Source organism: Brassica oleracea, chromosome C7, assembly GCF_000695525.1.
Source record: "Brassica oleracea var. oleracea cultivar TO1000 chromosome C7, BOL, whole genome shotgun sequence".
NCBI classification, from domain to species: Eukaryota; Viridiplantae; Streptophyta; class Magnoliopsida; order Brassicales; family Brassicaceae; genus Brassica; species Brassica oleracea.
The window spans coordinates 10,215,054-10,235,868 of NC_027754.1; the positions used below are offsets into that span (position 1 = coordinate 10,215,054).

At 38.0% G+C, this 20,815-nt stretch overlaps 3 protein-coding genes and 1 long non-coding RNA gene across 4 annotated transcripts; 1 reads left to right on the forward strand and 3 right to left on the reverse strand.

Annotated features, from left to right (window-relative positions):
• Nucleotides 1–923, reverse strand: LOC106302546. Its single transcript, XM_013739033.1, has 2 exons — nucleotides 794–923; nucleotides 1–476 (listed from the first exon to the last, which is right to left on the reverse strand). Exons 1-2 carry the CDS (start codon nucleotides 921–923, stop codon nucleotides 1–3), a joined length of 606 nt encoding a protein of 201 aa, XP_013594487.1.
• Nucleotides 924–12,472: 11,549 nt separating this feature from the next.
• LOC106302547 lies at nucleotides 12,473–13,024 on the forward strand. The gene has a single exon (XM_013739034.1). It carries the CDS (start codon nucleotides 12,473–12,475, stop codon nucleotides 13,022–13,024), a length of 552 nt encoding a protein of 183 aa, XP_013594488.1.
• Nucleotides 13,025–13,761: 737 nt separating this feature from the next.
• LOC106306193 (vacuolar protein-sorting-associated protein 11 homolog) lies at nucleotides 13,762–17,508 on the reverse strand. Its single transcript, XM_013742713.1, has 6 exons — nucleotides 17,155–17,508; nucleotides 16,831–17,004; nucleotides 16,418–16,741; nucleotides 14,596–16,347; nucleotides 14,148–14,512; nucleotides 13,762–14,060 (listed from the first exon to the last, which is right to left on the reverse strand). The coding sequence occupies exons 1-5, from the start codon at nucleotides 17,368–17,370 to the stop codon at nucleotides 14,174–14,176; spliced, it is 2,805 nt and encodes a 934-aa protein (XP_013598167.1). The 5' UTR covers nucleotides 17,371–17,508; the 3' UTR covers nucleotides 13,762–14,060; nucleotides 14,148–14,173.
• A 2,167-nt stretch (nucleotides 17,509–19,675) lies between these two features.
• On the reverse strand, nucleotides 19,676–20,456 carry LOC106303997. Its single transcript, XR_001262607.1, has 2 exons — nucleotides 20,259–20,456; nucleotides 19,676–20,161 (listed from the first exon to the last, which is right to left on the reverse strand). It is a non-coding gene; the product is annotated as an uncharacterized LOC106303997 (long non-coding RNA).
• Nucleotides 20,457–20,815: the final 359 nt, after the last annotated feature.

Consider the following 20,815-nt stretch of genomic DNA (forward strand, 5'->3'; position numbering starts at 1 on the left):
CTATCCGTAAGAATCATTGACTGGATCCTCGTCGTTTGCTTCTTCGATAACTAGTCCCCGACGACTTTGATTAGGGCATGCCGATTTGCTGTGTCCCGGTTCACCGCAAGTGTAGCACTTTAGCGAGGGAATGCGAGTTGAGCGTCGCAAATTTTCCTCAGGTTGAGTGGTCGTACGACCTGGTTGAGCTGTTGTCTCGGCTTCTTTTGGTGCAGGTTGCGAATTATTTTGCTCTGTTAGTCGTGAGCGAGATGATTGATTCCCCCACGTCGAAGTTTTCTGTAGTTGTTCGAACGTAGCAGCTCGTCGATGTGCCTCGGCGAGTGTTGTTGGGTCGAACTGAGCCATCGCGTTTTGTAGTTGAGGACGAAGACCACCTATGAATCGTGAACCAAGTTGTTCTGCGCTGTCGTAGATGTCGGTCCCTGTGAGAAGAAGAGAGAACTCCTCCACGTAGTCGTCTACTGTGCGTGAACCTTGACGCAGATTCTGTAGTTATGTGTAGACTGTCCTGGCATAATTATGTGGTAGGAACGTCGCTTTTAAGTGTTTTTGCAGTTTCTCCCAAGCCATGATTGGAGGTTTTCCGGTTCGATGCCTCGTTGATTTGACTTGTTTCCACCAAGAGGCCGCATGACCTCGAAACTTCATCGCAACAAGAGAGAGCCATTTTTGTTCGGGGACTTGTTTCAACTCAAGGAGTTCGTCCACTGTGGTAATCCAATCCAACAATGCTTCTCCCCGAGCTCTACCATGGAACTCTGGAATTTCTACTTTGAAAGAGGACTCCCACCGTTGATCGGGTGGATGCGCTCGTTCCACATCTTCATGATGGTGACGATCATGACGGCGTTCCACACCATGACGACTGCGTCGTGCAAAGGGATTTGTGTGTACAGAGCCTTCATCTTCTGATCCGTCATTATTAAACAACGGATTGTTCGTTGTGAGTCGTTGGCTTAGCATCTCTTAATTCCATTATAGAACCGTGTATCGTATTCTGAATGTTCTCTTGCATGGCCAATAACGTGTGCTGAAACTCCGACATCTCTGCGGTCTCGCGGTTCGTTGGCGCTGCAGTCTGTTGTTTAGGCGGCATGCTGAATTGTAAATCTAAGAACGTTCTGTATCTGATACCAACTGATAGAGGGCGGAAGCTTAGTAACTAGGATTTCGATAATGTAACGATAGATCCTCGAACTGTTGATCCTCTCAACTTGAACGAGAAGGTCTTTTGGCATGACGATACTTTCGTCAAGACAAAATAGGGCTAGAGTACTCCTCTAAGTGCGATTAAGCTCTTTGAATGCAATTTGCAAGTTTATAAATCAAAAGTAATGTGTGTCTTTACAAAGAGGAAGCTCGCTATTTATAATAGCGTAAATAATCTTAATCCTATCTAGTATAGGATGTTTATCTAAATTATCTAAAGCTTGAAATGCAAGTAAAGCTCGAAACCAAAAGCCCATACGAATGTCGGTTAGAGAATGGAGGCTACGCTGCATCACATCTTCCTCTCCATCTAAGTCACTGTCAACATCTGCAGCTTCTACATCCTCTGCAAAGTTGACTTGCTTCTTGAGAAGCTTGTGAACACTATCCATCTTAGCCTGGACATCGTCCAGCTGCTCCTTTTCTAGGGTAGTGGCCAATTTTTTTCTCTCGAAATCAGTGTTCCTGGTGTTGTTGTTGAATGCCAAGTTCTCAATAAGTCTCACAGCCTCTTCTGGATTCCTAATGTTGAAGTTTCCATCACTAGCTGATTCTAGGGCCATCTGTTAGGCCAGAGCGATGCCTCTGAAGAAAGTGTTGAGCAGCTGCACTTCATTGAATCCATGGTGTGGACAGTTTCTCTGATATGACTTGGATCTGATCCAGGAGGAGCTTCTGAATTAATGTGGACTCCTGTGTGAATGTAGCAATCTTACTCCTCAATTCTTCAGCGTGTGCCTCATTAAAGAAGTGACAAAAGAATGTGTTCTTGATGTCGGCCGGCCCAGGATGTGAGAGAACCTAGTTGTAGCTGCTTTAGCCAGTGTGAAGCCTCTCCAGCAATTGAGTACTTGAAAAGCTTGCAAAAGAGATAGTCCTTAGGGACTCCATTGGTTTTAATTGCAGAAACTAGATCCTCGAACCTTTCCAGATGGTCCATAGGATACTCGTGTGATAACCCACAGTTGTGTGTCTGTCCCACGAGTGTGAAATACTGAGGCTTTAGCTCAAAGTCTTTCCTCTAAATAGTCGGTTGACGGATGCCAGATATGTTCTCATAGTACTGATTTGGCATGGTGTAATCAGCTAATGTCCTCGGTCTAGCAGCCTCGTCTACAGCTTGGGCAGCTGCAATATCAGCATCAGTATCAGGGATTACAGCCCCCTGATCATTTATCTTCTGAGCTGCTGGATTACGCAGATGACCCTCCTGGTCATGCAGGTTTCCAGTCGCGTCCTGAATTAGAACTATAGTCGCAACCATGTCTCGCGGCTCAGTATTGATCGACGTCCGAGGTGGAATGTCGATCGATGTCGGGTGGGTATGGGCGGTCGACTGAAGAGTAGTCTCGGTCGACGGTAGAAGGCGAGTGTCGGTCGATGAACGGGTTATGTTGTCAATTTATGCGGTGCATTTTTCTTTGCGGATTGAGTGTTCTAAGTGTGCAAGATCTGAAAAGAGTAGTGTTTGTTCCTTGTTGCTTCTGATACTGCTTGTTGGGGTCGAAAACGGTTGCAACGAAGTTAACGTCAAAATCCCCGAAGAAGAAAACGTAGAAACCTTCTTCGACAAATACTTTTTCGAAATAGATTCTTCTTTACGAAAAGTTTTACGGAAGAAACGCGAGTCATCGGACAAGAGCTTGAAGAGGGTCGCTACGCAGCAACCGAACGCATGTTCCGCTCGGTCGCTACGTAGCGACCGATCTCTTCTAGATAAATGTCAAATTTCTGCAGATAAATGTTAAGTTTCCGCGGATAACCATGAAGATCGAGAAAAAATGGTATATCTTCATTTTCGAATTATGACGGCTTAAGAGTAGAAGAGGAAAGCTCAAAACCAACCTTGGAGGGGGTACATAAGGAGTCCTAGGTGAGAGGCACAAGGAAGAACTTTTTCAGAGCAAATTTAACACTTAGAGCATTTAGGCAACTTTCCGTTTTTGTTATTTCGAGCTGCGATTCAACTAGGTTTTGCAGTCTTAGATTGTTAGAACTAGGAATCTCGCCGACAGCTCTCGTAGCCCAGGCACTTACCTTGTTGTAAACGCTCAAACGCAGATTCGGAATAAGAACTATCTTGCTCTCTTTTTCGATTTCTTATTTTATTACTGTTCTCGTTTCGTGTTCTGATTGCTTGGCGTGTGGTATTAGCAGATATCTGGGACCTTTGGGAAATTAGGGTTTTCCTAGTTTCCTTATTTAAACGGAAATCGACAGTGCAAATTTCGGTTCCCACACTGCTAGGCGTGCACCTGAAAAGACAAGAATAAATTTTATCAGTTTTTTGTAAGTAACAAAAACCTAGACTAAACATACCTAAAATCGATCAAATGGCGATCGAAGCTCCCCGGCAACGGCGCCAAATTTGATATCACTCAAATTACCCTATAAGTGATTTGTACTCTCTCAAATAATAGGTCTAGTTGCAGTACTTAGGGATCAAATTCACGGGAAGCTAAGGCACACAATAGATCTACTAGTTATGTGGTTAAGCTAGGCAAACAGGTTTAAATGCAAATAGCAAGGTTGTGAACAAGTAATTGTTCAGTTGATTGATTGGGGTTTTAAGACAGATATGGAAAGCGTTAAACTTAGGGTTTTTATTCAGACAATCAGGATTATAGAGATATAGAGAGTAAGCATGTATTGGATAATTTAGAACTCAAACAATAAGAATAGTCGATCAACTTCCGTATTTTTAGACTATCTATCGCCGGATCTAAGACCTCAGATGTCGCTTGTTGGTCTTGAGAAAGTGTTGATCGATACCAACAACGGGTTTTCGGTCGATACACCTTTCAGCCCGTCGATTGATACAACTAATGAGTTGTCGATCGACGTACCTTCCAGGGAGCTTTAACGCATGGGTTTGACGTGTTCACTAAGTTTAAATAAATCAGCTTCCGCTTATTTTTAGAAATCCTAGCAATCCTAGAACAATCTAAACTAATTCAGACAAAGAACCAAGCTTCCGCTTGCACCCTAATATCTATAGGCAATGTCCTAGTTAGCTACTGTAGAACACATACATTAAGAACATTTTAATTGATGGATATCCTAATACTTAGCAATTCTATATTTTGGGCTAATCCCTCGTGAATATATGAACCCTAAATATAACAAGGAGAGCTACTTAGACATAGCTAAGCAATTCATCACAAAGAAATATGAAAATTGCATAAATAGATGAGAGTAGAAAACTGGAGTTCCAATCACAAATCTCTGAAGGAGTTCTTGGATCTTCTCTTCAAACCTAAAACTCTAAGTATTTTGATGTATGAAATATGAAAGTGTGTGTTGCCTAGAACAATGGCAGAGCACATAAATCTACTCTATTAAAACAGCAACATGACCTATTGATATAAGTGTGGTCTAATTATTTTAATACAATTATTAAAACTTCTTATTAATCATTTAAGAAAAATAGTATACAAAAAATACAAAAATGACTAAAACCACAAATATAAAAATTAAATTGCTAAAAAAATGTAAAATAAAAAATATACCCGCACTTTTAAGGGCGGGTCAGAATCTAGTATTAGGTTAAAACTCGCCAGGGGTATTCTGGTAATTATTGTGGGACTTGGGCTTAAAGTCGGCTGAAACCAATGTGGCATTTGCGCGCTTCGCCGTCGATCAACAACACAGAGTGTGTGTCGATCGATTATCATCCTCGATCATCGATCGCTAGGCTGGTCGATGGTCAGCTACGGGTCTTTATCATTTTATCTCCAAAATGCACCAAAATCACCACTTTCTTCCGAATCACTCTAAAACCTGAAAACATACTAAAAAGACTTCAAAACAACTATAATGTATTTAAAAACACATATATACCATAGCTAAAAATGGGTAAAATCCATGGTATATCATTAGTGTAAACATGAAAAATGATATTATGAATGTGGTATTTGTGGCAATTTCCAATAAAATAATGTAAGGATTTATACAACTATCTTTTCTACGCGTATTTGGTGAACTTTGTTTGTAGAATTCTAAATATTATGAGTTTATAACTTGGATTTATGGCTCTACTTTAATTTAGAAAATTAATAGGTAAATTTGTATTTCAGTAAATTTAAAACGCCTTATTAAAAATGGTTTATAAAATCAATCGAGTTTAGGATATACAAAGACCTATTTATAAATATATAAGGAAAATTGCCAAAAATACCACATTTTTAGTATCACTTTTCATGTTTACACTAAACACTTCCAAAACAAAAAAAATTAAATCTTCAATCAAATTCTATAGATATGGGGATAAAAATGGCGATTGCCAATAGAAAAACTTATGATGTTCTAACTTCTGAACCCTAGACGGCGATAAAAATGGCGATTGCCAATAGAAGATGAATCTGTGTCAGTTTCAACTTTCCCTTTTGATTTTGGAAGATCGGAGTAAGGATTATCATCAGGAGAGGAGGATCGGTTTGATTCTCAATGCGACGGTACATGGGGATTCGAATCTGGTGGAATCTTGGGGTTTTCACATAATCTGGAGATATGGGGATCTTAAGGAAATTCCGATTTGGAATTTGAATGGTCCTAGGCTGGCTAGTGAAAAACTTCTACCTTATTGGGATCTGCTGGAAGAGAGGATAAAGGATTTCGGGGATCTCTTCGTTATGGTAATTTCTTGGTTTCTGTATGATTATTTTTGGGTAGACTTTCAGCGAATCAATTCTTTCCCTTTCTCACATGAGTTAGGCAATAGAAAATATTGGATGTGTATGTATGTAAAAGGGAGATTTGGGAGTATTTTCAGAGATCATGATTTCTACGGATCTGGTGGAATTTCCGACGATACTGATGAATGTTTTCGATTGAGTGTTAGTGTGGATTATAGATACAAAATAATCTGGGTGGATCTCTTCGGTTTTAATAGATGCTCAATTTGGCTGAAGATTGATTTTTTGATATCAAAATGGATTGCAAATAATAATTTTGGGCATTTAAAGTTTGTGATGGACAGAAGTATTGCGTGTTGCTTGTGTATATATATAACACCTTACGAGCTTTTGTTTAGTCATATTATCTGTTCACTCTTGACTTATATATCTTTATACTCTTGTTTTTTCTCTTGTTGTGTGAGGATAATCATGTCTCAAGGACAATGGCTTGTGAAGTCTGGGGGCCAGAAGAAACATGCGCCAAGTGGGGGTTTGAAGATTTCGATCCCGAAGTTTGACAACTCCACGCTTATCACGGGGTATTCAAAGACTCTGATTGGCCGGTGCATGAATCCGCTCAAGCAGGAGATGAATGGGTTACTTTATTATCTCCCACGAATCTGGAATGTTGAAGAGAGGGTGGTGGGCGCAGACTTGGGTCTTGGAAGATTCCAGTTTGATTTTCAGGAGGAAGAGGATATCATTGAAGTGCTTAAGAAGGAGCCATTTCATTTTGATAATTGGATATTGTCTGTGGTGAGATGGGAACCTGTGGTGGAGGATAATTATCCTTCGAAGATCACTTTTTGGATGAGGACTATTGGAGTTCCTCTACACTTTTGGGCGAAACCGACTTTCAAGAGTATTGGCGATGCGTTGGAGGAGATTCGTGGAGATGATGCGATTGATATTAATGATGGGAAGATTCGGGTGATTTTGGATGCGTTTAAGCCGCTGGTTTTTTCCATTACTGTGGAGTTTCATAGTGGGGAGGAGACAGTGATTGCGTTGCGATACGATCGTCTTCATGGCTTCTGCAGGACGTGCTCAAGCTTGAGACACGACCAATCAAGGTCCCCCACCACAAAAGGCTCAACAGAGGAAGGTGATGTTGGTCCATCTGACAAGCCGGATCAAGGAGGGAAAGTGTTAAGCTATAAGGGGGCAGTGGAGTCTCATCATGCGGAGAACACTTCTGGTGGAGATAGTAGGAGGCAAAACCAGCAGGGGGCGGCAAAGAAGGATGTAAAAGGGAAAGGCATTGCTTATGAGGGAGGAAGACAAGGGGGTGTAGCTAAATCGGGGCAAGGGAGAAGGTATAGAGATCATGGGAGACCAACGGCGAGGTATGTTAGGCAGGCTGAATATCTTCCACCTCAAGAGCTAAATGATAGCTATGTCATGGCAACGAGTGGTATCAATGGGTTGAGGAACCAGGAGGTGGGAGGCCATCTGGATACTCAGCAAAAATTAATGCTTGAGGCTTTCAAGAGTGGGGAAAAGGGGGAGGCCTCAGAGTCTAAGGCCTGTAAAGCTTTACTGTTTGAGAACGAAGATCATGAGGAGGGACTTGTTGTTACATCAGGTGGGGATTCTGTACAAACGGTTCAGAGGAGGGAAGAAGTTATGGAAAATCCGGGATTCTCTACGGAGGTGGCTACTGCAGAGGCAGAAGGTATGGAGGAAAATAATTTTGTGAAGTGTTCAAGTGCGGAGAGTGAAGTAATGCAGGTGATGGAGATGGGAAATAAGGAAGAGGCGGTGTCGTCGGAGATGGTGGCAGGCCTGGATGATGAAGATGGGCATTTGGAGTATGAGATGATGGAGGATGGAGTGGATGATGCGATATCTGAGCGAGAGGCGTCTGGTGATTTAAACTCCATGGATGTTGAGGAAGCTTTTCCGATTGCTGAAAGTGAAGACTTAGTAGGAGAGCAAGAGCATCAGGTCCCAAAGAAGAAGAATGGGAGGATCACTGCTGCTGTAAGGGGAGGGAACAGGAAGAAAAGATTGGTTTAGAGCTTCGTGTCTCCACGGAAGAAGGCAATGGCAAAGCAAGGTAGTAAGGCGGGAGACAAGGGTCCAGTCCCCACCAAGAAGGCTTTGATCAAACCGAGACCAGACCAGGATAAATTTCCCCTGGTGTTTTTTCTTTAACTTAAGTTATGAATAAGCCTAGGGCTTTTGATATAAAGTCTCTGGTTTTTCATATTTTGTTCTCTTGGTTTAAGTTGCCTCTGATAAAGTCAGGGAGTTGGAATAAGGAGTTGGTTCCCATTTTAATTTTCTTGGTCTATGTTGGAGTATAAGGTTTCATTTGGAAGTATGTATTTTTGCTTTGGTTATGAGGTTAATAGGGTATCGGAGTATCTTGGAATTGGTCTATAGGTGTTCGTATAGTTGTTCCTATGGTTTGTGGAAATGGTTAACGAAATGGATGATGGTCTGGAATGGTTACTAGTCTGGTCCAGTTATAAGTTTGTTGGATGCTATTACAGGAATGGGCAGTCAGGTTGTGGCTTGTGATTTGGTCTCAAAGTCATACAATTTGTATGCAAAGTTGCGCAAGGAAAGAAGCTGGAAGAGTGGTCTTACTGTTTGGTTTTCAAATTGGAAGATGTATACGATTTGGTTAGGTTTTCATGCTGGGGACCGTTGCTGGCGGTGTTGCGGACGTTACGAACAAGCAGGTAGCAAGTATCGGGTTGAAGTAAATAGGAGCTTCCGTGTTGAGATCAGTTTATCTCTTCGGTTCAGTTGTATAAGTCAAGTCGATGATACAAACCTTATGCTTATTGACGATAATTTGTTAATCTTCTGGACATGTTTTTATTGTTATGAATATAAGTTTTCTTCTCTGAATGGTTTCGGTAAGATTATAATTTCTTTCTTCTTGATGGCCTGGGGGACTGGTGGAGTGGGAGATTTGGATTTAGATTTTTGTGGGTCGCAATTGTTGATAAAGCAAGTGGCTGATGAAACTAGTTGTATGTCTTATTCTTTACTTAATTGGTTTGGACGGGACGTGTATTATGGATCTACAAATGCTTTATTTTTTTGTATTTTTCAACACAAAATTCATCAAATGATTACACAAAGGAAAAAAAGGGGATATATGTGGGATTTAGCTATAAAAGATTATCATATAGGGACAAGATTTTTGTGTAATGGTTACAATTATCGTGATGAGGGTTTTAAAGTTTTTTAAAAACAATATAAGGAATTGGATATGAAAATATTGAATTGGAATTGTAGAGGAATGGGGAGCAATTATACGATTAGTTATCTGAGGGATATGTGGCATAAACATAAACCGGCGTTTCTTTTCTTATCGGAAACAAAACAACAGTTTGGTTTAGTTCAGAAATTTCAATTTCATTTTGGTTATAAACACCTACATACGGTGGATCCTATTGGGAGGAGTGGAGGACTGGCCCTTTATTATGACCATGATTCACCGGTTTCTATTATCTATTCAAGTAATAGAATAATAGATATTGAAATCACATATAAAGGAAAAACAATTTTTAATTCTTTTGTATATGGGGACCCTGTTCAGGGTCTTCGAGACCACGTCTGGGAACGTCTTACTCGAATTGGGATAAATAGAGTGGAACCATGGTTTATTATTGGGGATCTAAATGAAATAAGAGGTAATCATGAGAAGGAAGGGGGGGTGTTACGACACGCATCCACTTTTGTCGATTTTAATAATATGATCGACAATTGTGGTTTTTTGGAATTTCCGTCTGTGGGAAACACTATGTCATGGAGTGGGACGAGGAATAAACAGACGGTAAAATGTAGATTAGATCGGGCTTTAGGGAACGTGGAATGGCACACCCTATTCACGTCCGCCTTTGTCAAGTATTTGGGAATGGTAGGTTCGGATCATAGGTCTATTGTGACGAATTTAGATGAGAAACAAGTAAGAACGAGAAGGCAATTTCGGTTTGATAAGAGATTGATTGGTATGGATGGTCTTATGAACTCCATTTCAAAAGGTTGGTCTACAGAGAGGCCAAGTGATAATTCGGGTGTTTTAGATAGAATTATCAACTGTAGACGTAAAATTTCGGTTTGGAGGAAAAATAATCCTCCATATGGGAAGGAAAAGATTAATTCTCTTCAGGAGGCTTTGGAGGACATTCAGTGTGATAATACCAAGACATATGAGGAGGTGCTAGAGGTTTCCAGGAAATTAAAAGAAGCTTATAGGGATGAAAAATTATACTGGGAACAAAAAAGTAGAAGGACTTGGCATGCAAAAGGGGATAGAAATACAAAATTCTATCACGCTCTAACTAAGCAGAGACGAATACAAAATAAAATTGTGGGTTTGCACAATAGTGATGGTAATTGGGTAACATCGGAATCTGAGGTAGAAGGCGTTGCGATAGATTATTTTAATGACTTGTTTGCGACGACATCACCTTCGGGCTATGAAGAATTTCTAAGTGACGTACCTACATTGATTACAGAGGATCAAAAGAGGTCTTTAACTTCTTGGGCATCAGAGGAGGAAGTGAGATCACCTTTATTCATGATGCATCCTGAAAAGGCTCTAGGACCGGATGGAATGACGGCTTTATTTTTCCAACAATCCTGGTCGATTATTAGATCAGATATCACAAATATGGTTAACGAGTTTTTTAGGACTAGATATTTGGAGGAGAGGATGAATATGACCAATATTTGCCTCATTCCAAAGACAGTGCGACCAAGTAGAATGACGGAATTGAGGCCCATCAGTTTATGTAATGTGGGTTATAAGATTATTTCGAAAGTGCTTTGCCAACGGCTGAAGAGGCTATTACCACAATTGGTATCAGAAACACAATCTGCTTTCGTCTCTGGGAGACTGATTTCAGATAACATATTAATTGCACAGGAGATGTTTCATGGATTAGGAACGAATAATTCATGTAAGGAGACATTTTTGGCTATAAAGACAGATATGAGCAAAGCGTATGATAGGTTTGAATGGCCTTTTATTGAGGCGATGTTGCTAAAACTAGGTTTTGCACAAAGGTGGGTATTTTGAATATACAGAAAAAGGAAGAAGACAAATTATTAACGGGGTTAAAAATTGCGCGTGGTAGTCCGGCAATTACACACTTATTATTTATGGATGATAGTTTCTTCTTTTGCAAAGCTAATAGGCAAGAATGTGAGATTATCCTACAGATTTTAAGACACTATGAGAGAGCATCAGGGCAACAGATTAATTTCATGAAGTCTTCAATTCAGTTTGGACATAAGGTACCGGATGTAGCACGTTTAGAAGTACAACAGGTTTTGGGCATTACAACAATTGGTCGTATGTGAATATATTTGGGGATTCCCGAAAGTTTTGGTGGCACTAAAACACAGGTATTTGGTTTTCTTAATGAAAGGGTCAATAATAAGGTTAATAACTGGACTATTTGATTCATTACGAAAGGAGGAAAGGAAGTTTTAATTAAAGCAGGGGCATCCCCTATGCCAACTCATGTTATGTCCTGCTTTCGTTTACCAAAAACGGTTGCACATTTTTTGTGGAGTGGCAGTGGCAATACACAAGGTATGCATTGGTTTGCATGGGATAAAATGTGCAAAGATAAACCGGATGATAGTATTGGTTTTAGAGATATTCAAAATTTTAATACGGCGTTATTAGCAAAACAGCAATGGAGGTTAATCGATAAACCTGATTCTCTTTTCGCTAGAGTTTTTAGAGGAAGATACTATAGGAAATCTGATCCTTTGGATCCAATCAGATCATATTCTCCCTCATATGGGTGGAGAAGTATTACGTCAGCTAGATCTCTGGTTAATAAAGGGCTAATCAAAAGAGTGGGAACTGGTTCAAGCATTTCAGTCTAGAATGATCCTTGAATCCCTGCTCCTCGCCCGAGGTTTGCAATACCAAAATGTTCGAATCAATATTTGAATCCATTACTTAAGTGGAAGATTTAATTAATCCAGTCGATCTCTCTTGGAATCTGGATCTGCTCAAAGTATATATTCACCAGGATGATGTGGATATTATACGGAGTTTAGCCATTAGCCGTAACCCAAAACCAGATTCATATGGATGGCATTTTACGGATCACGGTCGATATACGGTTAAATCAGGTTATCGAAAGGATAAATTATTTCCGGATATGGGATCTCCGGATAGAGTTTTGGGACCAGATATTAAACCACTTTTGGCTCATTTTTGGAAGCTTCAATGTTCACCAAAGCTGAAACATTTTGTTTGGCATATACTTTTGGGTAGTCTACCGGTAACCAAGAATCTTTATTCACGTGGGATAAAATGTGATTTGCAATGTCAAATATGCGGTGCAGAAGAAGAGTCTATTAATCATGTTCTGTTTGAGTGTCCATTAGCACTACAAACGTGGGCTTTATCTAATATTCCCTCATGCCCAGGAGGTTTCCCCACCCCGTCACTGTTCACAAATATGGACCATCTTTTCTGGCGGTTACCCAAGGAACCGGATTTGAATTATTTCTCATGGATATTGTGGTATATTTGGAAGAAAAGAAACGCTAAAGTTTTTAAGAATCAGATAAAAACCCCTTTTGATATTCTTCGGATGGCGGAGATAGAAGGTGTTTTGTGGGCTGAAGTCCAGACAGAGGAGTCTATAAATCGTGAATCTCTACATATTGCAGAGAACCATTTTCCACATGGGGTTAACAAGTGTTATATAGATGGAGCATGGAAGGAACATGATCATTATACGTGGCAGGGATGGGTCAACAGAAAAGATGGATCAACTGATACTATGATGGGTGCAATGTCTATTCGCAGGAGTCTATCACCTTTACATGCTGAATGTGAAGCTTTGATATGGGCGATGGAGTGCATGAAGACCCTACAAATCTCAGAGGTGGTGTTTGCAACAGACTGTTTTCAATTGGTGAAGATGGTGTCTACACCGACAGAATGGCCGGCGTTCACTACACACATGGAGGATTTTCTGCGATGTAAGGAATTCTTTCTTAACTTTACTATCCAGCATATACCAAGGGCGCAAAATACTCTGGCGGACAAGCTGACACGAGGTGCTAGGACTTCGCCATCTGCTATGGTTTATGTTGACTCAGTTCCCCCGAGGTGGCTCTCGGACCAGAAATCTTCTTAGTTTCATAGCCTTTTGTTGTTAAAAAAAAAAAAACATCCATTAAAAATAAACTACAAATCTAAATTTTTAAAATTAAAACACAAATCTTAAAGATAATATTTCAATCTAATACTTTTCAAATTTTAATCCAAAATCTTAATTCTAAACCTTATATCTCATACTCTAAACTTATATCTTAAACACTAATTTTTAAATGAATCTAACTAAATTCATAATAGCTTTTAATTATATATATTAAATCATACCTACAAAATATATAAGCATTAATTAAGATTTAAAAACTTGAAACATAATCATTTAATTAACCTTATTCATATGATTTAAAGTGCAAATTAAAAAACATGTGCTGTTAAGCCTTCTACGACAAAGAAAAAATGAAGAACCATCCAAACAATCATCACCATAATTGTAAATTTCACTCTTTAATAAAATTTATATTGGTCATTTTTATCCTATGTACTATTTTTATGATAATTTTTTTTAGGGTTATCTTAGTGTATTTTTCTAGATTTAAGTTGATGATTTTTATTTAAAAATGTTTGTATATATTTTATCTTTTTAGTTAATGTTATTTTGGAAGAAAAATTCCTTGCATGCTATTTTTGTCATCAATTATTTTGTGTTATCCAAAAAAAACAAATGGAAGTATAATAGAAAATCTTTCATTACAAGACGACAGTTTTTGTGGATAGCATGCAATAGCTCGCAAATTTCTTCAACCGTTGGATCGAATGCAAAGCAAACAAAACGTTTGGAGTTCCAAACATAAAAATCAAAACATACAAAAATTTATTCAACTGTTGATACATCCCAAGCAACCCACTCTTACACAGATAATCAGAAATGCAAAATAAGAACAGTCATATCGGCATTACCTGCTCACTTGTACACTATATTTTAGCCTTAAAGTAAAAGGATTCGAGCTTCAACGGATTCGAGCTTCGACGGATACCTCACAATCACAGGAACACAGATGTCCAAACAAAACAAAAGAAATACACAGAGGTCACACGGTTTATGTTTTGACCCGCCCTCCCTGAAAAGACATCAATAAATATCTGCCCAGTATCGTTGATTTGTAATTGAATTTTCTAAATTAATTGCAATAGAGTTGAGTGGTTACCATCAGACACGAAGAGAATGAGTTGTTCAGTCACTAGTTTTGCTGATGATTCCTTTCCCAAAATACTCTGCAATTACAGAAAACCCGTCTTTCGAGCTCTTTACCTGCTGGAAGAACAGTGCTTGGTCTTTCGAGTTCTGCTCCAAACTTCTCTTCATTTCTACCACGGATCTGTACTCGGGAGCACACTCGGGACATTCTGTTTCGTTGTCACCAAGGCAACGTTGATGGAATGAGTGCATACACATGAAATGGACTGCAGGGATATCCAATGTGAAAGTGCAAGCAGTGCACTTGCTTAGTTGAAATATTCTGGCATTTGTCCTAAGGTCCTCAATCTCTTTTCTCATGTTTTTTGTCGTTTCCTGCACCATTCAAATGCAATAGTTAGGGTCTGCAATTTTTCTAGAAACAAATAGAAACCTGTATTGATGATGAAACTACCAACCTGATACTTCTCAACAGCTCGCCGATCCTCTTCAATTATCTTTGATTCTTGTTCAAGTTTCCGTGCGATGTAGTCTTTGACTACAGAGAGTGTGAGGCATGGATTCTTCGCTAGGGTCTGAAGAACAATGATAGGAGGTAAAATATCATCTCGTTCAATGTAAGTAAGAACCTCTTTCACCTCTTTAGTACAGTCCTCTCCGATTTCACCAAAATACTTGAGAAGATCTGCCCAAAGAGACGGATCCCCACCCTTGCCAGAATCACCTAACTTTTTGCAGCAAGCTATCAGTCCTTCGTGATCATGATTCTGCATGTAGCAAGCAATAACCTCCTTGTAAAGTTTCATCTTTTCGTACAGATACAGAAGTCCTTCTTTGAACGAATTCATCTCACAAAGAATTATAGCAAGGTCAACATCATAAAGTGGTTGCTCTTGGTCTGATGGCCAACCCAGTTTAAGCAACTCAAGTCCCTTTTGCTGTCTTTCCACACAATCCTTTTCTATTGTATCATTTGAATCAGCAATTTTCTTCTTTCCAGAACCAGTTTTGGACATCGCAGCTGACACTGACTGATCTGTGAAATTCTGATCTACACCATTTTCTGATAGAGAGATTGATGGAAAGTTCAAGTCCTTGGACAAGTATAACTCCAACAGCGTGTTGTTGATTTCTGCTTGAGCAGGTGAATCCTTAACTATTTCAGCATATCTCTCGAGAAAATCCATCAGCGAATGTGGATGCTGAACAAACACATTGATGAAGTCTACAGGTGACGGCAACATGGACAGGTAAACACCATTTGAAGTTCCTTGCTCAGTGCAAAGCCGCATTAGTATATCAATCGCCTCCTTTGGCTTGTGCTCTATAAGGATCTTACCATACTCTTTTATTGTTACTCCAGCTTGACTTGGTTCAAGACTCGAAATATATTGCAACGCTTCGTCGTAGTTTCCAAGATCCTCAAGCAAAATTTTCAGATACCACTCATGTTTTCCTGCCTTTTTCGCAACATACATCGCATGCTCGTGGTAGTTAGCTGCGCGACAGACCCTGATGGCTGTTTCCACATCGAACTTGAGCTCGCCGATCCCATCTTCCTTCCTAATGAACGTGTTCAGCTTTTCTACATCCTTCAGTTTAGTGTAACAGTTAAGCAAAAGAGTTGTGTGGTCTTTTGATGCTAGACCCTTCTCATGCAATTTCTCCAGGTAATTAGTAAGATTGTAGATCCTCTGTGCATCCAGAAACTTCTGTATCACAAACGATGGTTCAAGATGGCCAATCGTGTTGATGTACTGAGACATAGCTTCGTCATAATCTTGTTTGCCATATAAGTGATCTCCATACTTCCTCATCACATTGGCAGTAGCAGAAGCATCAGCATGTTGACTCTGGACAAGATTGATCGCCACAGTGTAGAGGTTTTTCTTGAACAGCATATCCAACTTGCTTTCCATATCTTTCTCCGCAACGCATAACAATGATTTGTCAGCGGTTATAAGAATTACATTTCCCCACTCGCAGAGCATGTTGGAGACTTTATCGACGACCAGAGTATACGCTATCAGCCGATTCCTGAGGTCGTAGACATTGAAAACGTTCGTCCCAGTTTTGGGATCAGCTATAACACATAGAAGGTAGCCACGGAACCAGCCCATGAACTTCTTCTCTCCTTCAAAAGCCCAGCAAGGACCACGTCCATCAACTTCATAGAAATAAACAGCTTCAGGTCGACCAACTATCAATTCCTGCAGAACACAGGATGCATCAAACTTCTAGAAGAAAATAACAAAAGAAGATTCAAATAGAAGTATATACCGAACGGTCACTCATTGTAACAGTATTGACACTGCTCCCAATATGATCCAACGTCTGCAGTCTAGGAGGCTGCGCTTGCATAGCAAACGAGTTCACCGAGTCTGGAGTTACAGCAAACAGCAGAAGCGACAGACCATCCAACCTGAAGCCCAAGCCAGTGATAGGGGTTTGTCTTTTGTCTGAAACTCCGACTACTTGAAGCTTAAACCTGGTGATACGCTCTCGTGCAATGTCTCCTTTGACACAATAAACACAGCCATTATCTAAGCCAATGGCTATGAGCAATATTGGTGGAACTTCCTCCAGGACAAGAAAAGAAGTAATCTGCAATGGCACATGGTATCATTCTCCGTCAAGAAACATCAAATCATATATGTTATCGCATTAAAAAAAAATATATTATCTTCTACCACCTTAGCTTCAGGAAATTGATTGGTGAATATCCTTAAGATACCAATGCATTCGGGAGCCGAGGAGCTCGTGCTTTCCTCCTGCGCTTTGTCGAGGTCAAATACCTTCAGGCACATCCCTGACTGCTGCGGCGATATCTGTTCATCTTCTCCCACGGTCACCAGGAAGTTCCTTTGCTATGATGATAATCACAAAACATAAAAGGCAAATTAGAAATGTAAAATTACAACCGCTCATAGTTCCTTCGTTGATGAAACTAATAATCGGATTACAGAACTGATCATCAGCTTTAATATTTGATCGAAGATGGAGAAATGGAGCAAAACCTTGAGATGTTGAAGGAAGAGGACGGAGGAAGAGTGCGCTTGGAAACCGGAATCGAACTTGATACCACGATCGAGGAAGCTGACGGATCCGTCACTGGAGCCGATGACGACTTTGCCACGGCCACTTGAACAGCATTGTATCTCTCCCGTCACGTCTTCAGGTATCTTGCCTCCGTATTTCTCCTCGAAGAATTCGAATTTCCTCCATTGGTACATCTTCTCGAATCCGCGAGATCGCGTAATCAATCAGGCTCAAGAATTGGATTTTTTTAGGTTTTTCCTTCTCTTTTCTTTTTCCCACAGATCAGCCCTCAACGTTTTAATAATTTAATTCACTGCTTAGATGCCAGCACTGAACCTCATAAATGGTTTTGTATCGGTTTAATCCTCACCTTTGAATAATAGATTTGGATCCGCGTGCCTATCGTTTTTTCTATTTATTGATACTAGAGGTTTTACCGCGCTACGCACGGTTTATTTGTCGATAAATTTTTATATATTTTATATGTTAAATGTTACGTAAAAATCAATTTTTTATAATTAATTAATTTTATTTTTGTGTTATATTATATTATTTAATTGTTTCGATGTAATATTTGACAAATTAAAATGAAATATGATAATTTCTTATGAACAATTAATTAACGTTTATATGTTTAAATCATCTTAACTTGAGCATTTTTTTCAAAGAAATACATTATTCAGACAAAATGCTAGAATTCTCTTATATGTAGCATCCAGAAACAATTACACAAACCATCTTTCTCTATTTAAGTAGAACTTTTTATTATGTTGACATGTAGTGTTTTTAATAAAAAAAAAAACATTTATGTATAGATGAACAGCTGACAAAAAAAAATACATTTATGTATTTTAGGATAAGTGTATTTATTATTTTAAATGTATTATTAGAAAATATTAAATATTTTAATATGTGAAAATAACTTAGTATATGAGTTATATGTCATCTTATGTTTTATTATTTTGGAATTTAATTTTGAAGTGCACTTCAATGTTATATTGGATAGTTTTATGATCGGACGCAAATGATAGAATACAATTAGTTTAAATATTAAAATAATTTGACTGAAAAAAAGATCAAATGGCAAAATTACAACAAATATACGAAACTAAAAAATGAACTAATTGAATTTTAAAATCATTTACTTAAATATTTTTCATATCGAACACTCGTATATATAAATTAATTATGTAGAAATAAATTTTAAATTAATACTTTTTTACTATCATTGTTATAACACACATAAAATAAAATAATTTTCAATGAGCTTCGTTGAATGGAAAATATATATTGGGTTCCTATGTCTTAATTTCATCAATGACTGGTTTTATTTTATCCGGTAAACATAGAAAGTACAATGTTTTTACTATGTATGTATGGTAATAAACAATTAAAATTGTGCTATATACATAACACAATCCAATATACATAGTGAAGCTATTTATATTACATTGTTGCCTTATTTTTCTACTGATAATAATGACATATATTTTTAGCGTTAAACTTATCAACAAAATAATCATAATGTGTTTCATACTTTTTTTCCTTCATCATAGTGTAGAACTTGAAGTCCTTCTCCATGATCTACGCATTTAAGAATCATCTTAACCACAATACTAAATGATTATAACTTAGAAGTGTCATAATTCATCATGAAAGAAGGTTAATATTCTCATTTTAATACTACTTAGGTTTATAACTTATGAGTCTATCAACAATCTGAGAGAAGACGAAAGTATAAACTGCTAGTGACAATTGAAAACACTCCCAAAAATTATAAGATACCGTACATGGTAGTTTCATTATGTTTTTTTTACCTTTAGTTATTTTCTGTTAATGTTTGTTATCGAGGATTTGGTTTTTCCGATCATTCATACTTTATGATTATCTAAAAATTGGCATGTATTTTGTCATTTATAAATACCATAAAATGAAATTTCATCAAATTTTCCTCCAAAATTTCCTTGTGTTGGTCATTATGAAATTAAATAACTTGCCTTTAATAATTTATCTCTGATTTTTAAATAATATGATCGAAAATAGTCAGTTGCAAAAATATTAAATAAAATTATTAATATTATAAACTTTCTGACTAATATTAAAACTACTTGTAAGCTCTTGTTTGTTAGAATGTCTTTTTAGTAGCTTTTGTCCCTAAAACTTAAAATCATTAGAGATCTATGAAGGAAAATACTACTCTTTTGTATTTTTTAAAATGATGATGCATATTTCTTTATATTGATTTTTATTAATGTGTATTATTTTTTATATTTAAATAAATAGTAAAACAAAACCCAAAACAATAAAAATTATTTATTATATGTGAAAAACTTGTAACATCAATTTAAATACAGAAAGATAAAGTATATATATATCAACAAAACATGATACTGTTGGGCCGAAAAACATAAAAAAATCATGCAGCTTATTTACTTATCTACTAAATTAAAGAGTTAAACTTATTTTGTTAGATTGTTTGACATCTTCTATAGGTTCATATAACTGTTGAGAAAGACAAAACCTATCATAAAAAGTCAGTCACGAACTTGTGTCTGTAACATGCATATACATTGCGATATTTTTGTCACATTGAACAATCACAAAAATCAATGTGAAAATGTGAACTATAATATTTAACATTTCTACCAAAAAAAAAGATGTGGACTATTGCCATCTACCCCGACCCATCTTGTTGCCAGTAAACTTTAACCATTACTCCAATTGAATTTTCTGCGTTTGGTTTCAAGGATCCCACCAAATCTGGCTCCCATTGGTATCCATATATATATCTACAATGATCATATAATTTAGTGGAATTCCTCATCTTTGTTGCATTTTATATTTATATCTGCTATTAGATTTCCCTTTAAGTGAGATGCCAGATTCTAAATCGAGGGTGACCATGGTTCTTGCAGCGGTTGCACTTTCTAGTTTAGCCCGTCTAGCGATGTTCAGAAACACTTTTTCAAGAGATGCAAGCCCGAGCTGTAAGTTCGAGTTTCTAAACTCAGGTTCCCCATTTTTTAGCTCCTCAAAAAATATTGCAGGAATGTCTAGAGATAATATATAGTACATTTCTTACCGTAAGAAATGTCTCTTTGTCGTGGGGGATAACAAAAATCAAGAAAGCCTTGTTTTGGATCTGTAGGCTCAACTTTCAAGTGCTTCAAATAGTATATTAGTAATTAAGGTAAGCTGGCCGGTAAAAACATATTTGGGTCTTTATAATACCTCGTTACAAAAAATCACTTCAGTGGCTCGTGCGAAGCTCCAACACCGATGCTATAGTCCTTTTTTGCTTTCAATGAAGCTAATGGTAGCAAAAAAAAACAGTGCCGCAGTGGGAGTGCAATTAAGATTACTAAAACATAGGTTATGACTCAAGATAAGGAAGCAATTAAGATTACTAAGACTTAGGTTATGACTCGTGCGAAGCTCCAGCACCGATGCTATAGTTCTTTTTGCTTTCAATGAAGCTAATGGTAGCAAAAAAAAAACAGTGCCGTAGTGGGAGTGCAATTAAGATTACTAAGACATAGGTTATGACTCAAGATAAGGAAGCAATTAAGATTACTAAGACTTAGGTTATGACTCAAGATAAGGAAGCAATTAAGATTACTAAGACTTAGGTTATGACTC

What these genes read in the sequence shown, in the direction of transcription:
- LOC106302546 (XM_013739033.1), bottom strand. Translation starts at nt 923, where the DNA reads ATGACGGATCAGAAGATGAAGGCTCTGTACACACAAATCCCTTTGCAC. An exon ending in GCGCATCCACCCGATCAACG is followed by an intron (nt 477 to 793) that starts GTGGGAGTCCTC and finishes ATCTGCGTCAAG; the next exon opens with GTTCACGCACAGTAGACGAC.
- LOC106302547 (XM_013739034.1), top strand. Translation starts at nt 12,473, where the DNA reads ATGGCGGAGATAGAAGGTGTTTTGTGGGCTGAAGTCCAGACAGAGGAG.
- LOC106306193 (XM_013742713.1), bottom strand. Translation starts at nt 17,370, where the DNA reads ATGTACCAATGGAGGAAATTCGAATTCTTCGAGGAGAAATACGGAGGC. An exon ending in TCTTCCTTCAACATCTCAAG is followed by an intron (nt 17,005 to 17,154) that starts GTTTTGCTCCAT and finishes TTATCATCATAG; the next exon opens with CAAAGGAACTTCCTGGTGAC. An exon ending in TTACAATGAGTGACCGTTCG is followed by an intron (nt 16,348 to 16,417) that starts GTATATACTTCT and finishes TGTGTTCTGCAG; the next exon opens with GAATTGATAGTTGGTCGACC.